We start from the raw sequence: 18975 nt of genomic DNA on the forward strand, positions 1-18975 counted from the left end.
GTAATAGTATATTTTGTGTTCAATGAAATGTAAAGAGCCAAAAGAAATTTGGGTCATTGTTAGGTGCATCGTTCTGTACATATTATTCAAAATACCAAAAATTTGCAGATTGGTTACAAAAAAATGAACTCATTCTGTTAAAATTTGATCAGTAAATGATTGCAAGTTGTATTGGTCAAGATAATTTTTCAGTTAGGGAAGTTCAATTTTTTCAGTTCTTAAGTGCAATTCTTTTAGCTATATCAAAAACTGTATTGCTGAAAACTTTTCACTTGTGGACAACATACAGCTGTACATACAGTCAAAATCATATTTTCCAGAGTTATCAGCCCAAAACCTTCACAATGTTGTTTACTTCACAACTATCAAAATGCATAATTTTTCAATATAAAAATCTGTGACCTCTCCCTGCCTTTCTATCAATATGACAGCTGTACAGGAAAGGCATAACAAAAAAACACAAACTAGCAACTGTGCATGCCAGCAAGGAGGGTGAACATGTCAAACCAATCAGAGTGTGTTTCACAGCAAAATCAACGTAATTTAACAATTTGAAATGATAGTACAAGAGATACTATTGATCAAAGTGTGTCCAAACCAATCCAAGAGTTTCAAAAGCAACCCAAACAACTGAGAATACAAGGGATACTGACTATATTGTTCGAGGTTGCCAAATCAGTCATAAATTTTCACAGCAAAAACCAAATAAAAACAAGCAAACAAATGAGAGATACTATTGATCGAGGTTGCCAAATCAATCAAGTTTCACAGCAAACCAAACAAACAAACAAATGAGAGATAGTACGAGAGATACTGACTATTGATCGAGGTTGGTTCGGAGGCTGAGCCGTAGAGGCCTGAGGCGTGGGAGACTGAGTCTGAATCGGAGGAGGCGGTTCGGAAACAGGGGCGGTCTGCTGGGGCGGCCATGTCCCCGGCTAGAAAACAAAACATCCGTTCACATATCAAACAAAATCAAGGACAGCAGTGTCACTACACAACAAAATAAATACAGCTACTGCAGCAGTGCAGCAATGTAAAAAATGCAAACTTAAGGATATTATCAACTCAACGTCATGCAAGAGAGTGAAAGACTATGCAATAGAAGAGAGTTGAGAGAAGTCTGTGTTTCCCACGATGCCAAGTCTTTCTTTCGTTCACTCATTGTAGGTAATTCTAGATGAATGCAACTGTGTTTGACTCTGGATATGTGATGCAAGACTTTCTCACTTATTAACCTTTTCCCTGCTGTCTAACCCCTTAACCAATTCAAATCTGGCACCAAAACTGCTACCTTTGCGAGCTGAAGGTTAAAATAATGACAAGATCACCGGACAGAATTCCTTGTCCCCAGTATATCTTGTTTGCTGATATTTGCTTTATATGCATTTTTCTCAGGAGAATGGAAAAACAGATAAGCAACCATTCATGAAACCTTCTTGTATTCCTTCCGGTGCCATTTCATTTGCTAGTTTTCTGAAAAGACTGGACGAGCTCAAATTGTAGACCAACATTGTTTTACATTATTGACCTCCCTGAAGCCTATCCTTGTCTATTTATCTACCTAATGTTCATACTCTGCAAAGTTGCGGCTAAAACGGCTAAGTTCTTTTCCAGCATTTCTTGTCATACTCATACATTTTTCTATGAGGTCTTTATTGAAAAATGTTAACCAATTTGGTGTCTAAAGATAGACATAGCATAGAGAAGGTTCTGAAAAGAGAAGTCATATCTGGACAAACCCCAATATCTGTTCTAACCTTTGTGTCATCATCATCATCAGCAGCTGCTGTTACCTGTTGCTGTTGATGCTGCTGCCTCTGCTGTTCCTGTTCCCGCCTTTCCTGTTCCAGCAAGTCTTCCAGCAGCAGCGGCTGTTCCTCCAGCAACAGCCGACGTTCCGTCCTCAAGCGTAAAGCACCTGGCAGGGACAGAACACTTTACTTAACCTACAACGACCCTACAGTAGGTCAATTTAAGAAAAGACTGGTGTCCTCTCTGGCAAAAGATTGTGAACTTTTGCACAGTACATTTGTAGATCTTTAGGATTATTTCAATATCATATTTTATTTCAATTAAATAATTAATGGACAAGTGTTGTGTAAATATGTTATCTACTGCCTTCTAGATCCTAGGATCTTTCCTTGTTTGTAGACACCACAGTCTGTGGTAATGTTACACTGTAAATGCAGAAATGTTCACGGGGATTTAATTTCATGGTAGGGAGAAAATGGAGTGTTTGCGGTGGTTTTGAGTTGACTTTGCATTTGAAACAATTGTAGCACTACAGTCACACAATGAAACAGCTTTTCGTAGTGGTTCTAAGTTCGTGGTAAATACTTCACCGTGAAAACTGTGAACATAAAACCAACGGGAACATTTCTGCATTTACTATATTGTTGTTTTTAGGAAAAGGGGAGTTAGAACTTTTTGTCAATATTTGGTGGAAATATTGCTATTTGTACCAATTGTTATTCTTTTTCAAAAAGAGTTCAAAGTCTGCTATAGATGTACGTGTAAAACCACACCTTGCAACTGCCCGGCAGTGGGTTGGATAAGCCCTTGACCACTGGAAGTTGGCATGCCGATGGACACAGGAACGCCCCCTGGGCCAGGCTGCAGAACTGCAGTGGAAACTGGTGGGCCACCCTGCAAAGCCATGCTTGTCTGCAGACAGCTCGGCGGCTGCACAGCCGCGGACGAAGTAACCCCCACATTCTGTAGATCTGCATTGAGCCCTGGTATACTACTTGTGCCAGGGGTCACACTACAGGAGGAGGCAACAGTGGGCTCTTCCTTCGTAGCCCCTCCAGTAGGCTGTCCGGTACCCGATTCCAACACACTTGGATCTTTCTCAAGAAGCTGTTGTTGAGTTGAGGAGTCTTGCTGTTGCTCTCCAGTTTTCTGTGCTTCCCCAGAGACAGGCTTGCCTTCTGCGGTGTCACCAGGACTCTCTTGCTTAAGGCCGTCCCCCTGCTGGTTGGGATCTGCTGACTTTGGATCACCCTGGTTTTGCTGGGCATCTTCTGTCCCAGAATTCCCTGCAGCACCCTGTACCTCACCCTCTGACTTCCCAGCATCCTCTGCTCCAGTTTTTGGATCCATCTCTGCTTTTACGTCATCTTTCAATTTGTCTGCTTCGCTGGTAGGGGATTCTTGCTTCGTTGCGTCTTTTGTTTCAGTGTCTTTCTGCTCCAGGTTGGAGGCATTCTTCGGGGTAAGCTGGTTGGCAGTTGTTTGGTCACTACCACTTGCACCAGGCTGTTCCATCTTATTGCCCTCCTCCCCCTGCTTTTTGTCCACAGGCTGTTTATCCTTCTTCTGCTCCTCCTCAGGATCACCCATGATGTCATTAAACATTTGTTGCTTATCGAGTTCAGGATCAGCGTACTGCAAAATGTCGAAATCTTCACCACCAAGGAACAGTTCGTCATCGATGTTTGCATCTTGAAGGTCATCATGTGACGGATCCAAGTTCTGACTAGCAATCGTCTCTTCCCCAGAGGGAGGAGGCTGGCTGTTCTGTTGTTGTTGCTGCTGTTCTTGCTGTTGGGGATTCATCCCCTGGTTCTCAGGGGCCCTGATTTGCATGCTGGGAAACGACTGTTGCGACGCAGTGGTGAAAGGTGGGTGGGGGGCGCCCGGCGGGAATGGCCGAGGGCCCATCTGGTTCATGTTGCCCTGAACCCCGCTGTTTTCGAACGGAAACTTGGCCTGGCTGTCCGCCATCTGGTTCTGCCGACCGAGGGGATCGAAGGACTCTATGGAAGTGGGAGGCTGCATGCCAGGGGGAGGGTGCTGGAGCCTCGGCTGGGGACCCATCATCCTCTGCTGGTTCTGCATCATCAGGCTCCGCTGCTGCAGTCTCTCCTGAACGATCTGGATGTAGGGGTTACGGGGCCTTTCCCCCATCATGCCGCCTGGGACAGGACCTTCATCAGGCCTTTTCAACTCGATGTATTGCTGACCTCGAGGGCCTTGGGGGAAGGGACCGCGCGGGTGTCTAAGCTGGAGGGGGATGTTTGCTTGCATGTCGTCGCCCGGCTGTTGGCCTGGGAAGTTGGGGCCTGGCCCTCGTGGGAACTGCATCTGACCGTCCGGCCTGTTCTCGGCAAACTGCGCCTGCATCCTGGGGTTCATGAACATCTGCCCCCGGGGAAGGAAAGGTGGCCGCATCCTCTCCTCTCCCCCCATGAAGGGGGGCCTCTGTCCCGGCAGGAAGGGCTCGTGCATGTCCCCTGGTTGTGGAGGCCTGTCTCCAGGGAAGTTCTGTGGGGGGACCCCTGCGCCTCCCCATGACTCGGGTGGTAGCATGTTGCTGCTAGTAGTACTGGTGGGGCCATGTGGACCAGCATATGGGGGAGGTGGCCCTTGGGAATCCTCCGGAGGCCAGTGTCTCAAGGGGATCTGAGCACCAAACTGTTCCTCCTATGAAGTGAAAAACACAAATGAATTTACATTGAAGACTTACATTCTCAATAATTCAAACAACCTTATTTGCTATTATCACCTACTAGTAGGTTTTGTTAAATCAATTACTGTAAATCTCAAAATGTTTGCAGTGACCTTTCCACTGTAAATATGTGACACTGCAAATATGGGTTTCCAATGTATTACTTTACTAAAATGCGCTTCCAATTACTTCAATCACAATCTTTTTATCACTGCAAAAACCTCCTTTCCCATTCTTTCCTTAAGACTCCGTAAAAAAATGAAAAATTTACAGAATAAGTAGGGATATTGGGTGACCCTCTTGAAGTAAAATAAACCTGGTACAGTGGTGGTAATTCACTTCGCTGCAAAAGGCTTTGGGAAATAGTGTTTCACTCACAGAGATTATGATAGTTTTCGCATTAAGTTGAACATACTTTGACCTGTTCCATCTGGCGTTGCCTGCGTCGCTCCTGCTGTTGTCTCAGCAGTTCTCGGATTTGCTGGCGTTTCTCGATCATGCTCTGTACCAAGATAAGATAACATACGTATACATTACAACATTTCTGTGCCTTTTCAACATAACACCGCCAGGGGTTTTAGAAAATTTTAATTCAAAATGGGGTATTCTTTGGCTTCCAGAGGGGCGAAATTACAGTCAGACAGGTCATAGTTGAAGACTGTGGCCACATGTGACCTAGTAGCATCCCTGGTCAAGCAGAATTTAATGCCTGTCAGAGAACCTGCTCCCCAGGGTAAGGGGGCGCATGGTCCGGGTATGCTCCACCCGTTCCCCTCTTTAGATGAACCCCTGAGTCCGCAAACTGAAAACACCATTAAAACACCAAAAACCCTTTAAAATCAAGTCTCTGTGAAAATAACTCTTTATAGTAACCCACCTGCATTGCGCTCTGGTTGTTTCCCGCCATCATGCCCATCTGCTGCTTCAGTGCATGCTGGGAGTCACCCTGCATGACGGGGCCCTGTCCCTGCATCCCCTCGGCCAGCACCCTCCCCTGCTGCGACAAGTGGTACCTCCTCTCCATCACAGGTCTGGGCTGGCCCATACCGCCTGGATTCCTGTCAAACGGTGGCGCGTTCTGCGGGAAGGCGTTGCCCTGTGGTTGCCATGGTCCCTGTTGCCGTGGAGACATCATGCCGCCAGGTCTGGGGCCGAACGGGTCTTGTGGTCCCACCATCCTGGGAGGGAATGGTGCATTCTGCGGCGGTCCCGGGTTGAAAGGGTCGCTGTCCTGGGTCGGACGTGGGGTGCCCGGCTGCTGTGCATATGGGTCGATGTCCGGCAGGGTTGGCTTGGGGAAGGGACCAGATGGGCCGACAGGTCTCGACGCTTGGGAGAACGGTAGACGCCCGGGCGGTGGCATGAGAGGGTCCTGCTGATTGGGTGGTCTCGGAGCCGCTGGCATTTTGAAGGGATCTCTGCTTGGACCAGGGCGGGGGGTACCAGGCATTTTAGCATAGGGGTCGTCCTGTATGGGAGAGGGCTGGTATGGGTCACTCGGTTGTGATAGGGGAGGGATGAAGGAGTCGTTTTGGGGCGGAGGTCGTGGTGTACCGGGCATGGAGGCGTATGGGTCGTCAGGGGGCAGCTGGGGTCGTTGAGCCATCTGTGAGAACTGGTCGTCCGCTGACGCCCTCCGCACAGGCATGGATGGACGTACGAACGGGTTCGCTTGTGGACCTGGTCGCGGGGTCCCTGGCATCTTGGCGTAGGGATCGTCGCTGAGGGACCTTTGCAAGGGAGGCCGCTGGAAGGGGTCTCGATTCCCAGTACCTGGTCGCGGAGTCCCTGGCATTTTTGCATAAGGGTCGTCCGACATGCTTGGCGGTGCAGGCCGCGGAGTACCGGGCATGTGGGAGTAAGGATCCTCAGGCAGAGGTCTCGACACGAACGAATCCGAGTTTGACCTCGGGCGAGGGGTTCCCGGCTGCACCGCGTACGGGTCTTGCGACGACGGCCGCGGCGTGCCTGGCATGCGAGCGTACGGATCGTCCGACTGGCTCGTCAGCGAGAGGGATCGCGCTCGTGGCGCAGGGGCCTTGGGAGCGACGAAGGGGTCCGTTGAGTCCGCCTGCGGTGGATGTGGTGCAGCGAAATTGTCCTGGGCCATACTGGAGGGTGGAACAGAGTCAGATGTTGGAGGCAGAGGTGGCGGTGGCATCATGCTGGATTCTGATTGGCTGGTAGGGGTGCCGTTAGGTCCCGACTTCTCGGGTACACCTTCCTCCTCCAGTCGTTTCTTCTTGTTCTCGCGCAGTTCTGCTGTAAGTAAGAGGGACTGGTGAGATTCTGATGGAGGCACCACAACATATATATCAGTGATACTTACTTATACCGTCTATACAGACACAGAATATACACTGTTTTCCAAAGCAGGAAACAGCATTGGTCTGTTGTTTACTACCTACCTTGACCAAAGCTTAAGATATCTATTTCAAGAAGAACATACATTGTAAATATATGAGTAGAAATGTGCATTACAGCATTGGTGGACTGTATTTAGATTTCTCTTATTCTATATTACCCCTACAAAGAAATTGTTATTTCATTAGACATGAAAGTTGAAGGAAAGAAGTGTACCTGATTCCGACTTGGTGGCCTCTGCCAGCAGCTGTTGTTGTTGTTTCTGCTGCTGCGCTCTCATCTGCTGCAGCTGCTTCCACTTCTGTTCCTGCTCTGCCTCCCAGGCCTGCCGCTGCTCCTTCTGCATCCTCTGCTGCTGTTCCGTCAGCGTCCGACCCCCGCCGGGCCCCATCCTCACCAGGCCAGGGTTAGGACCCATCCGCGGGACGTTGGGAGGGATCCCAGGCTGGGTCGGGCTGGCACACATGCCTGGGGAATCAAAAAAGAACGAATGAATGAATGAATGAATGTACCTGATGGGTACAACTTAAAACTTTTCTGTCATCACAATCCAGTTAGTTTCACCCAAAACATTTGAGTGGCTCTTAATGAGCCTCGTTTTGTGTTAAATTGAAGAAATAAAAAAAGAATGAATAAAATTTCAATGAATGAATGAAATGTCAATGAATGAATGAAATGTCAGTGAATGAATGAAATGTCAGTGAATGAATGAAATTTCAATGAATGAATGAAATTTCAATGAATGAATGAATAAATGAAGCTTTATTCACATGTCTTGTGCTTTATATGCCCAACCCATGTGGGCTTATAAGACAAAGGTACAGTATAAATTATACAAATAGCAAGAGGACAGAGGTACAAATTAACATAATTGACACATTATGGATTGAGGCAATCGGAGACAACCGACTTCAACCTACCCGGGAGTGGTATGTTCTGGTTCCCACCTATTCCAGGGTGGTTTGGGCTGGACCCCATGGCCGGATGGTTGGGACTACTCCCCATGGCAGGGTGGTTGGGACTGTTGACCATAGCAGGGTGGTTAGGACTGTTGACCATAGCTGGGTGGTTGGGACTGTTGACCATAGCTGGGTGGTTGGGACTGTTGACCATAGCTGGGTGGCTGGGGCTGTTCACCATAGCTGGGTGGTTGGGACTGTTAACCATAGCTGGGTGGTTTGGGCTGGACCCCATGGCTATTTGGTTAGGGCTGGGGTAGACTACCGGATGGTTGGGACTGGATACCATACCAGGGTGGTTGGGACTAGATACCAGTCCAGGGTGGCTAGGGCTGGATGCCATGGCCGGATGGTTGGGGCTGGAGCCCATCGTAGGTCGGCTTTGGTTGGAGACGATTCCCGGGTGACCTGGGCTGGATACGAGGCCAAGGTTCGGTCCCTGGTTCATCCCGAGGCTGGGGTCGCTGGGTTGACGTGTGAGCGGTGAGGGTGGGGGCATGATCGGCGGCGTGTGGGGGGCGGGAGTTGGGGTGGAGGGGGGAGTGTTGCTGTTGCTGTTGTTGCTCAGGTGTTGGAGACCCTTGTTGGAGAGGCTCTTCATCTTCGCACGGTTGTCTTTAGCTCGCTGGAGGAAGGGCTGCTTCTCCTCGGGAGTAACCTTCCTCCACAGCTTGGCAATGGCTTTGGCTCTGGTGGGCCAATCTGTAGGGAAATAATAAAATCAATATAAAATTATCGTAGGTAATCAGATAAAACAGACTTAACCCCCTTACCAAAGTGCTTTGCAACCATTTTGTCCAACAGACAAAATAGCAGCATTTTGGATATATGGCAATGCTGCATTGTGTATAATGGGAATCGAAAAAACACACAGACAAGCAAATAGAAGTAATGAGTGCCTTTTACAACAGTTACTGTATTATATCAACTGTCCTGTGCATTTACTATAAGGCTTAAACAAACTAAGACACGACAATAAATACACCGGTACCTCTTTCTACAATCAAAACTTAAATTTACCACCCTCATTTTTTTGCCCTTTGTGTGAAGATTAGACGTGTTAACACGTTGAATGTGGGAGTATAGATTTGCTAGCCTGAGTACGTAAACTTCAGCAACTGGACTGATGTGCCAGTACATACCTGGGTACTGTTCCTTGAGCTCGGGATGCTGCATGTTGGCGTACAACACAGCAGAGATGGTGGCATCATCCCCCAGCTGCTCCTCCTTCTCCCACTTTATCACGTTGAACTGGTTCCTGGTCATGCCCTCGGCCGTCGACCCCTGCTCCCCATCCGGTGGGGGGCCCCCTCCAGCAGGCCAGGGGCTGGGGGGTTCGAACGTGGGGCTGAATGGGGAACCAAGCTCTCCTCTGCAAATACACAAATGGAGGTTTGATTTTGAGCCAGGATAACTGCAGAAGCCAACTTGGCCAAACCAGTCTGGGTCACAGTTACAATAATAAATACACAAACGGAGGTTGGTTTTACTGTTAGCTTCACATGACATCATTTCAGTACATCATCTTGGCTACAAACCAATCTATAACTAAGCAGTACCAAGTTAAACTGACACTGGCTTGCATTATGTATATTACTTAGTCATCTATGTTTGTGGTCTTGACACATGAAATCGAAAGTACTTCAATCTGTAACAGTATGCTCAAATTTGAGATCCCCTTTGTCTTTTAAACAGGTTATTACACCAAGTTTTTTTAACTAAAGTTATGCAGTTTCAGGGTTTTACTTTTCCTGCACTCATGCACAGATGCAAGAAGACATTTAAAATTACAGTACAAGGATTGCTACTATGAAGATCACTATTTTGTTTGAAAAATAAGCTTTGCCTATCATGACAAACAAGCACTGCTAATTAAAAGTGTTTGGAAGAAGATGTATTAGCCCCACCTGGCGAACTCCTGTGGAAAGCCAGGCTGCGAAGGCAGAGGAAATGGAGGACCACCGATTGGTAGGTTGGAAGGAGGAGGAGGGCGTGGCATGTTGTCATGGAAACCTGGGTGCTGCTGAGACATGGGTGGCGCCATGGGGTGGCCCATGGGAAACGTTGGCTCCTGACTCGACGCTGAAAAAAAAGGAGTAAATTTTTCAACACTAAAAATTATGAAATAGGTATAAAGTGCCATTTCAAAGGGCACAATACGGGCGCTTGCAAGGTATTCACACCCAGAACTTTAAAATTCTAAGTCAACAACCCTAACCACAAAGCCACTATACCATACTGGAACTATTTTTTAGCCAAACCCTTAGCAGACAGCTTACTTGTGGGAGTTCCAGGCAGTCCTTGTGTGGGTGTGCCCTGTTGTTCTCTACTGTCTGGACTCAGCACTTCAGAGAACAAGTCTTCCACATCCTTACTGTCCATCTCAGCCAAACCTGCAGCACACATGGAAGATATAACATCATCTACTTTCTAACAATGGAATAATACTGAAGGGACAACTTTTCAAACTTCAAAAACACCTTTCAAACTTTAAAAACACATTTCAAACTTTAAAATCACTTAGGGGATTGTCACACTTGTGTGTATATTAAGTCCGTATGAGGTGCGTATTGACATTTTTTTACTCTAAGCTAAAGTTTGCAGACGAAAAAGTAATTCTTTATTTTGACCCACCATTGTGTAGACTGGTTATCCAACCCAAAAACGACTTATACCCCTTTAGGCTGCTTAATGTGGCTAGGGCTAAAACTACAGGTCACAGAACCCTTCAAGTGCTGAATTTTCTGAGTGTATCAATTTCTACAGGCTGACTTGAAGGTTGAAATATACATATCTCTTACAACATAACTGTATTTAGAAAAGGGTGTACAGGTTTTTCTCAGCTCCCTGCTTTACACAGAACTATGGTTTACATAAAGGGTTTCTACAATACGGTAATATGTAGGGTCAAAATAAAAGGACAAAATCCAACAAGGTAAACAATTTGCAAGGCAACTGAATTACCCATGTGTCCCTAAGAAAGCAGATGAGGTTAAGAGACTAACCTCAACATAATCGATATTTCAGTACCCATTCAGGGCCTTTTTTCCTCCAGCTAGTATCTAGCAGCTATACTATTGCAATTTACAAGTTTTTTTTCCAAATTCACACACAGGCTAAGTGCTTAACCGGGACATAGTGATAGAAGAAAAGAACACTTCATGTCAAAAGATAGGTTGTCAAGACCCGTGAATACTTATTTCGGTAAGGAACTTGTGGCCTTTAGTTTAACTCTGTGGCATTAAAAAACAAGTTACTTAGTAATTTTCCCCCCTTTGAGAGAATGATAAGGAAACACTCAAAAAATAATGGCAACTTATTCTGAACGGCTGACACTCAGTGGTTAGGCAAAGGGCCATGCAAAACTGCCCCAAACTGGTGAAAGAAAACAAAGGTGAGCAAGTGCAGACAACACAGACAAGGGTGAGGTTATGAACAAGTCTAAACTTTCTACAACCAACACTGGGAGGCAATGGGACTTATCCAAATTTTCAAGGCTCAAGGAATTGACCCCTCAACTGCTGAGAGCGCGACATCACAAACATGTGACTGCATACAGCAACAGGTCGTAAGTGCCCGATAACCTGTGTCGACCCCGTCTCTGTTCAAAGTAGGACGGTTGGCTCGATTGCTAACTGCTTCCTTCACTCCACTTACGACCCGTTGCTGCAGTCACATTGTTTCCGACATCGCGTCCCGGAAGAAGCAGTAGCCAGGTCAATTCCGTGACTTCGCTCAGCCAAAACTTTCGGTAAGTGGCAATTTCTACCAGTGTTGATTATAGAAAGCCTAGACTTGTTCATAATGTAGTTGACCAACAACTTCCATGTCAAGGGTGAGTGGGTTAGTTCAAGGGGAGCACCCCTACCTTCCGTAACCATTTTATCTAGCGCTGCGGGGCTGAGGATATTTTCAAATTGCGGGTCTAGGTTATTTTCCTTGCTGGGATCGGACTGGCTTTCCCCGTCACCATTCTGCGAACCCTGCGAGTTTTCCGCGTGCTCGACCGCTACAGAGTCGAGATCCAGACCTAGAGAGGGGGGGAGAGAATTCGTGCAGAAAGCTTAGAGGGAGAGGAGAGGCTACCACCACAGCTATGTACGGAAGAAGATGCCACCGCATTCTTGAAACTAAAACAGCACTGCAAGAAAGTTTCTATGGCCAAGCAGTAGCTGTGTTCTTGAGACAAACTAAATATAGTGAATGATATATTTTGGCACAATAAATGCAACTTGGGTGCTTTGCTACCTCTCACAAGCAGCATAAGAATTACAAGAACAAGCATTAAGGAAAACAATCACAGCAACTCAAAATGTAAGACTAAGAGCTTTCATAGAAAAACATTATTGAACACTCTAAAGAGACCACAGGACAATCTACTTCTTGTCCTTTAAAAATCTGAGTGCTCAAATTCTAATAAAGCCCCACATGTGTCGCCTTAAGGCCTAGAAGGCTCTTCATCAAACTTCAATTCGTTCAAAACAGTAAACTAGGGGGTGTTACATTTAGAATCTGCCATTTTGAAGTTCTTTTCCTTTGTTTTGTAAACAAATGGCATATTACATTTTAAAAACTCAACTATAATGCTACATTTTCTGCTTTGGTAACAAACTTCTTGCTTTAGCACAAGAGCCAATGTTTTGGCAATATGGGGGTTAGCAAAAACAAGATTTTCTTCATTCAAAGATACAACTGAACCTTCTAAAGATCATTTAACATTACTCACAGCAAGTTCCACAGTACATGAACACTAACTTGACTATCATTGCCTCAAGTTTTATCTTTTTCAATCAAAACTATGTTATTGATAACACTTTGATGAAGTCCTTAAAACACTACTTATAGGACGCCAAAAGACAGTTACTCAAGTTACTCTCTACTTAAAGTGAAAGAAATAGATGCGACAACATGTACACAAGATTGCTGGAATAGCAAATTTCACCTTCTGTGGCCTTGCCAAGGTCCTCTCCCATCAGAACACTCATAATCTCGTCATCGTGTGGCAACTCATGAGGGAGCAGACCCAGGGGGTCATCCTCTGTCATCTCTATCTCCCCGGGCTCTCCCATCTCTCCTGGAGTGGGAGGAACAACTTGGTCACACACCTTAGCTTTCACATTTCTAAAATACTATTTTTAAAACATCTTCAAAGCATACATTTGCCAGCCTGAAAGCCAGACTGTTGTCAGCATGCCCCTAAGATAAATTTTACCACAGCCACTCAAGCCTGAGGGGGGCTGTGGTAAAATTTCCCTGGGACATGTTGGCCCTAGAACGGAGGAGCTGAAGTCCTTACCATGGTGAGGATGGTCAGTATGAGGGGGTTGGTTTGCCAGGAACTGTGTATGTTGCTGCCCTGCATGTGGCTGCTGCTGCCCTGTCATTCCACCAGGAGCAGATAGGGGGAACCCTTCCCCACCAGCGGGGTGCACAGGCTGGTGCATCATGGGTCCCTGGGATGTACCAACTCTCTCCTCGTCCGAGGGAGTGTCCAGGATTACTTGTCCATCTTTAGTTCGGCTGGTGTCCAACAAACTCTTCCCGAAGAACGCCTCCTGTGGATTAATGGTAGATTCCGTTTAGAGACGTGTTTCTATAGCATTTGATATTTTTGAGGATAAAGTTACATGTTGATGTAAAAAACAAACCCTGAGTTTGTACTATCTTCGGCAATCAAAGGTTATGTTTTCGGTGCTGTATGTGTGTTTGTGGAAATTATAACTTGAGAAGTTGTGGATGGATCTTTATGATATTTGGTAGGTGGGTAGATGTTGGGGGGAAAAAACAGGTGCAATTGTTGGCTTCCTGGCAGCTTTCTATGGCACTACAGCAGATCTTCAGGTTTTTATAACATTAACAGTGTTCTGGAAATGATCTTGATTTTTAGGAGGTAGATATAACCCTTGAATTTTTACCCACCTGTAGATACTCTGGATAAGACTCCTTCAGCCCAGGTTTTCTCTTTCTCTTCCGTTTGGGCCTGACTACCTTTCCTGTCAGGGGTGCTTCTGGGGCTGGTACAGCTGACATAGCAGCTACAGCTGCAGCCACAGCCGGGCCAGCTGCCTCCAACAGCTGCTCTTCCTCAGGAGCATCAACAAAGTTTCCAGCTGATAGGATGAAACAATATCATTTTTTAGAAACTGAGACATGTAACACAGGCAATCACTACTGAATCACATACTAAGACAAAAAAGGTCCCAATTATAACATCAGCTGACTCCAAGAGTAAATATACTGAACATATGATGACATGTATAAAATCAATATTACCTTCTCCCAAGGAAGCGGGCGGGGCCCTAGCAACCGTTGCCTGGAGACCAGGTGCCATGCCTGTCTTAGGCACAGCCCCTCTGCCCCTGCCCATGAAGCTGGGCCTAGTTCTGTGTCTGGCAAAGAAACCACCAATCCCTGCAAAACAAAGATATTCTCAGATATCCATTTTTCAACAATCTTTTTGAAGACGTATGTGCACTAGAAACAAGCCTGGCATCCATCATATTCTAGGTCTTATTCAGCCTTCCAACTGTTAGTCTGTCACCAGTTAATGGGGACACAAATGCATTTGAATGTTCCCATGAAATATAGGAAAGAGCTCTGATTGGCTCTGAGTCACACGGTCGTCGTAATGGCATGGTAACTGGTTCCAACAAGCGTTCAGAAATTCAAACCCTGTTTTACAGCTTTGAAGAAATATTCAAGTCCTGAAATTTCAATGGGGATAGGTCCTAGACTATTCTGTGGAGAAGTGATCAGAGGAGCGACCTGGAGCTAGGATAGGATGAATCCAAGGATATTAGAAACAAGGGAAACTGTCTTTACAGAAAAAATCTTAAGAAATCAAGAATGAGGTGGTAGCTACGTGTTGTACCTGGTCTGAGACCTCTCCTGTACTTCCTCTTCTGCTTGGCTCCCCCCTCCCCAGGTTTGGTAGGGTCTGCCGTGGACATCTCCATGGAGTCATCCGCTGGTTCATCGCGATGGTGCTCAGGACCAGGGTCAAAATCTGGGTCATTTGCATCTGTCAAACGAAAAATGGACAAAACAATACATTTAGGCTGTTCCAGTGGAGCTGCATCAAAACAATATGCAGATTTTAAAGACTAACATCATTCCAGTAGTTAACATTAGTTTTTTTTTGGTTTTATTTCAAAGCCAGCATCACTCTGTCAAGTATGTTAAGCCAAATTTGTTAATTGTCAGAAGGTCACCAAATATCGAAATTGCAAGATAGGGTCACCGATCTGATCCAATGTAACTGTAGATTTTCAGGCGAAAATACATTCGAATTCATTGCATGTGGTTTTAAATTTTGTTGACCTAGCAATTAAACCAGACAGTCCTTGAAATGATGCGGATACCAGAGATTATACCAGCTTCATTCCAGGCCAACAATTCTTTTTGAGCCCGCAGACACGTTGTGTGACACTGGCTTTAGGAATACGAGCTGAAAAAAAAAGAGATTTACCTTTGCCCTCCCCAGTTTCCCCATGTTCCAGAGCCTGGGACACCTCTGACTTGGGGTCAGCCAGGGAGTGGAGCAGGGACAGGCTGGCCGCCGCCGCGAGCCGTGGTCGCCTTCGCACCCGCTTCTGCTTTGGAGGCGGCGTGATGGAGAGACTCTCGATCTGTCTCAACCCCGTCTCCGTCAGCAGCACCCCCTCCACCGAAAACTCCTGTGGCGGCCTTGGCTTTGCTTCTGGAACAACAATTCCATGAATTTTTTATCATATTGGTGATGAAATTGCCATTTTAGATCTTTTCTTAGTTCTCAGTAGTATGTAAAATCTTCGCAAGGGGACATCATGGAAACAGGGAAGAGAGGAAAATTGGCAGCTGACTCAGTTCTCTCCAAAACTATGTGTACCAAGGTATAGACATTTTCCTCAGAGTGAGTCTGTTTTCACAACGATATCCTTGCCTTGCATTTTCCTTTCAAATCTGGGAACCTAGAAATTAAATTGGTGTGGCCTTATAATTGTTAAAAAAAAGAGCCTATCAGTCTGATTTGCAGGACATTTTAAGATTGTGTTTGAAAAGATTCAATTGCCTTGTGACATAAGCAGTTTCTCTAGTCTGCAAAAGTCTAAACTTGTCTACAGCAGGACACTTAAGTATTATGTTTGCTTATGTGTGATACATGAAGGTAGCTTACCTGGTTCTGTGATGGCCAGTCTGAACGGGTGGGCTGCTGGTCCCTTGGAGTCTGCCGTGCCACTGTGGACTGAGGTAGGAGGTGGGTGGGCGGGAGAGGGTTGGGTGCGAGGGCGACACATGACGCAGTGGTACCCGCCGTCGGCCGCTTTCTCGGCTTCATCTTCCGAGTGCATCCCGTCGCATTCCGAGTGTAACCACCTATGGAAAACCACGTTTGAGTCAATTCATGTAATGAAAACAGATTACAGTGAAGCACTGCTTTCTCCAGCTTTAAATTTCTTTCTGTACGACCCTATGTTTGGGAGCCACTGTTCAATTTTCGGTGTCAAATATGTCATTTTCAACTCACAAAAATACATGAAGACAGTGTACATGTATATTTTTTTTGACAGATGGGATGACCTTTTTGTTTGTCCCAACAAGCAAATTTCCGTCTCGGGACGGAAGCATATGTCCTGGAGACAGCCCTGCAGCAAAATTTATAGTGTTAATCCAGTGACTTTCCCACTGTGGGGGAAGGAGAAGGTTTTTGAATATCAAAAGATCCTAACAAATCTTCTAGAACATCAGAGAAAAGTTGAGATACATCAGTGGCCTCCAAACTTTATGATCAGGCATGGATAAAGACTAAGATTATGGATAATGCTTTATGTACAAATAATTATGTTTTTGTCTTTATGTACATTGTTATATGGTTGATATACATTTACTCAATGCCTCTCTGAAAAGCAATGCCCAGTCACTGAGAGAGCCACCCTGGCAAAAAAAAATAGAATTCAGGGCTCGAAATAGTGGGTGCATGTGCACCTGTGTGCACCCAATTTTTGACTGTCTTGTACACTAGCATACAGAATATTTCTGAAATGTTAGAATCAGAAAAAGCAATATAACCTTTTGTTGTACTTTATTTGATATATATATATTGCTTGGTTGAAATTTGAAATCAGTATAGAATTACAGATTGAAGGTTAAGAGAGGTAGTAGCGTCAAACTTATCTTTTGCTGACATTCAACTTTATTTTATGTGGTGCACCCAAATTCTTTTCTGTGCACCTAATTTTTTTGGTTGGGTGCACCAGTGCACCTATTTCCAAAAAGAATTTCGAGCCCTGGAATTACATGTAGATAAAATGAAATAGACGACTATCCTCACCTTTCGCATTGTGAGCACTGGATGATGAGCTCCTCGTCATGGTAGTTCAGCTGACAGAGCGGACAGGTGACCATACTGGCACAGGGTCCACACTGGGTGTAGTTATTCTCCCACTTACAGTTGTACCCAGGGGAGGTGGCACCGCACTGGGTACAACATACACACCTGGAAAAAAGGCAAGGAAATCAATGAACTGAACCCATAGCTCTACAACCTAGAAATGCAAAATTAAGACATAAAATACTCCATTCTCTCATTGCTTGAACTGCTAATTGTGATGGACAACCACATACTGTCATTGGTTGAACTGCTAACTGTAAGGGACAACCAGAGTCTGTCTATTGTGCTTCTTATCTGTCAATGAATAAGACTCTTTTTCTTCGCATTACCGGTAAAGGGGATTCAAACCCCGAACCTTTAGACTTTAAGTCTACAACCCATTTAGGTTTCACCTTGCCACCTTTATATGTCTTTCCATGGCAATATTTAGTACCCACAGCTTTCATATCATTGTACATAGTAAATTCACTTGTTTTTAGTGAGGACATAATTTTGCAGTAGGGGGACAAAGGTTTAGGTTTAGGTTCGCAAATGAAACAATTCTGTGGTACAGTAGCAATACATTGAAATTCCCAGTATACCACATGTAACTCGCAGTAGAGAGGCCATTGCTAAAACTGTTAAAACTAAAGCCACCGCAAACATTTCAACATCTACTCACCATTTACATCTCCATCCTCCCTTGGGGACCTTGGTGAGAGGTGGGTCCAGGCAGTAGATGTGATAACTGACGTCGCAGTCGTCACAGAGAAGCAAGCGTCCCTCGTCGCTCGCCTTCCCACAACCCTCGCACACCGTACAGTCCAGGCAACGCCAACCCTTGGACAACACCACCTTAGTGATCTGGAAATGAACATACAAGTAGACATGTAAAAATAATAAAACATAAAACAGCAAAAGCATTGCAACAAAAGTTAAGGATATCTATCTATCTCTATATGATCTGGAAATAAACATGAAATAAACACATAAGTACTGATTTGATACATACAAACCTATCAACAAGTGCTTTAGTTAGTAGTCATATCTCCACTGACACTATATTAATTTTTTCATTGTGTTTTATAACACTGGAAAGCTACTGTATTGTCCTTCAAAACAATACCTTATTAGGAATGTTTATGCATATGTGATATGTGAGATGAAAACAAGGGCTGACAATGGGTTGAGATACAGAATCTTACATGAAGTGAGGAAAATCTAGTCAATGTGACACAAACTGCTGCAATTCAGTCTAAGTGTTGGACTACATTTTCAAAATTGACCTATTTATCCCATCAGGGCCACTAGGAGCACAATCTTATCAGGCTAAGGGAAGGGTTTGTTGCCTTACCTTGATGTTGACACAGTAGGGATGGTAACACTGGCCACACTGTGAACAGGACAGGAGTCTTCCCTCTGCGCCCTGCCCAAAGCTACCGCAGCTCACACACATGTCCTGGGAAAAAACAACAAAACAGACTTACAATTAATTCCATTCAAAACTTGGGGATAGTCAGGAACATTCTGTTAAAGTTTTTGATTCTAGTCTCTGAGGCAGTTTATTTGGAATTTTCTGACAGGTCAGGATCCTCTGTCACCATGGAAAACAGTAATCACAGCATGCAATACCATGGTAACAGTTCCAAGCCTGACATGGTCAATTGTTCGCACATACATAAATGAATAAATCACATATAGATCAACAAGACTAGGATGTTCTTTTATAACTTACAGGTGTATAACCACAGCCTCTCGCTGCAGTGGGTCCAATCAGCCCCTAACAGTGAGAGATTGTCTCACACAAAAGTAGTGGCCGGAACAGTAGAAGGGCTGTCAGAAGCGTGACT

The 18975-nt window shown here is 45.3% G+C and overlaps 1 protein-coding gene across 16 annotated transcripts in view; it reads right to left on the reverse strand.

Moving 5' to 3' along the window:
• LOC136445956 (histone-lysine N-methyltransferase 2C-like) overlaps window positions 1-18975 on the reverse strand; it is a 62751-nt gene that overhangs the window by 25842 nt on the left and 17934 nt on the right. For 13 of the 16 annotated variants that reach the window (XM_066444204.1, XM_066444199.1, XM_066444209.1 and 10 more), the window contains 21 exons: window positions 18480-18584; window positions 17808-17989; window positions 17087-17251; window positions 15932-16131; window positions 15245-15475; window positions 14648-14797; window positions 14050-14187; window positions 13696-13886; window positions 13073-13331; window positions 12719-12850; window positions 11645-11806; window positions 10056-10169; window positions 9684-9858; window positions 8919-9148; window positions 7738-8478; window positions 7034-7285; window positions 5331-6715; window positions 4869-4955; window positions 2529-4428; window positions 1761-1921; window positions 819-938 (listed from right to left, as the gene is read on the reverse strand). In XM_066444204.1, the coding sequence (XP_066300301.1) occupies window positions 819-938; window positions 1761-1921; window positions 2529-4428; window positions 4869-4955; window positions 5331-6715; window positions 7034-7285; window positions 7738-8478; window positions 8919-9148; window positions 9684-9858; window positions 10056-10169; window positions 11645-11806; window positions 12719-12850; window positions 13073-13331; window positions 13696-13886; window positions 14050-14187; window positions 14648-14797; window positions 15245-15475; window positions 15932-16131; window positions 17087-17251; window positions 17808-17989; window positions 18480-18584 (7080 nt within the window). The remainder of the gene's footprint in view (window positions 1-818; window positions 939-1760; window positions 1922-2528; window positions 4429-4868; window positions 4956-5330; window positions 6716-7033; window positions 7286-7737; window positions 8479-8918; window positions 9149-9683; window positions 9859-10055; window positions 10170-11644; window positions 11807-12718; window positions 12851-13072; window positions 13332-13695; window positions 13887-14049; window positions 14188-14647; window positions 14798-15244; window positions 15476-15931; window positions 16132-17086; window positions 17252-17807; window positions 17990-18479; window positions 18585-18975) is intronic. The other 3 variants (XM_066444196.1, XM_066444200.1, XM_066444210.1) reach the window with 3 other exon arrangements.

The sequence above is a fragment of the Branchiostoma lanceolatum genome, chromosome 12 (assembly GCF_035083965.1).
Source record: "Branchiostoma lanceolatum isolate klBraLanc5 chromosome 12, klBraLanc5.hap2, whole genome shotgun sequence".
NCBI lineage: Eukaryota > Metazoa > Chordata > Leptocardii > Amphioxiformes > Branchiostomatidae > Branchiostoma > Branchiostoma lanceolatum.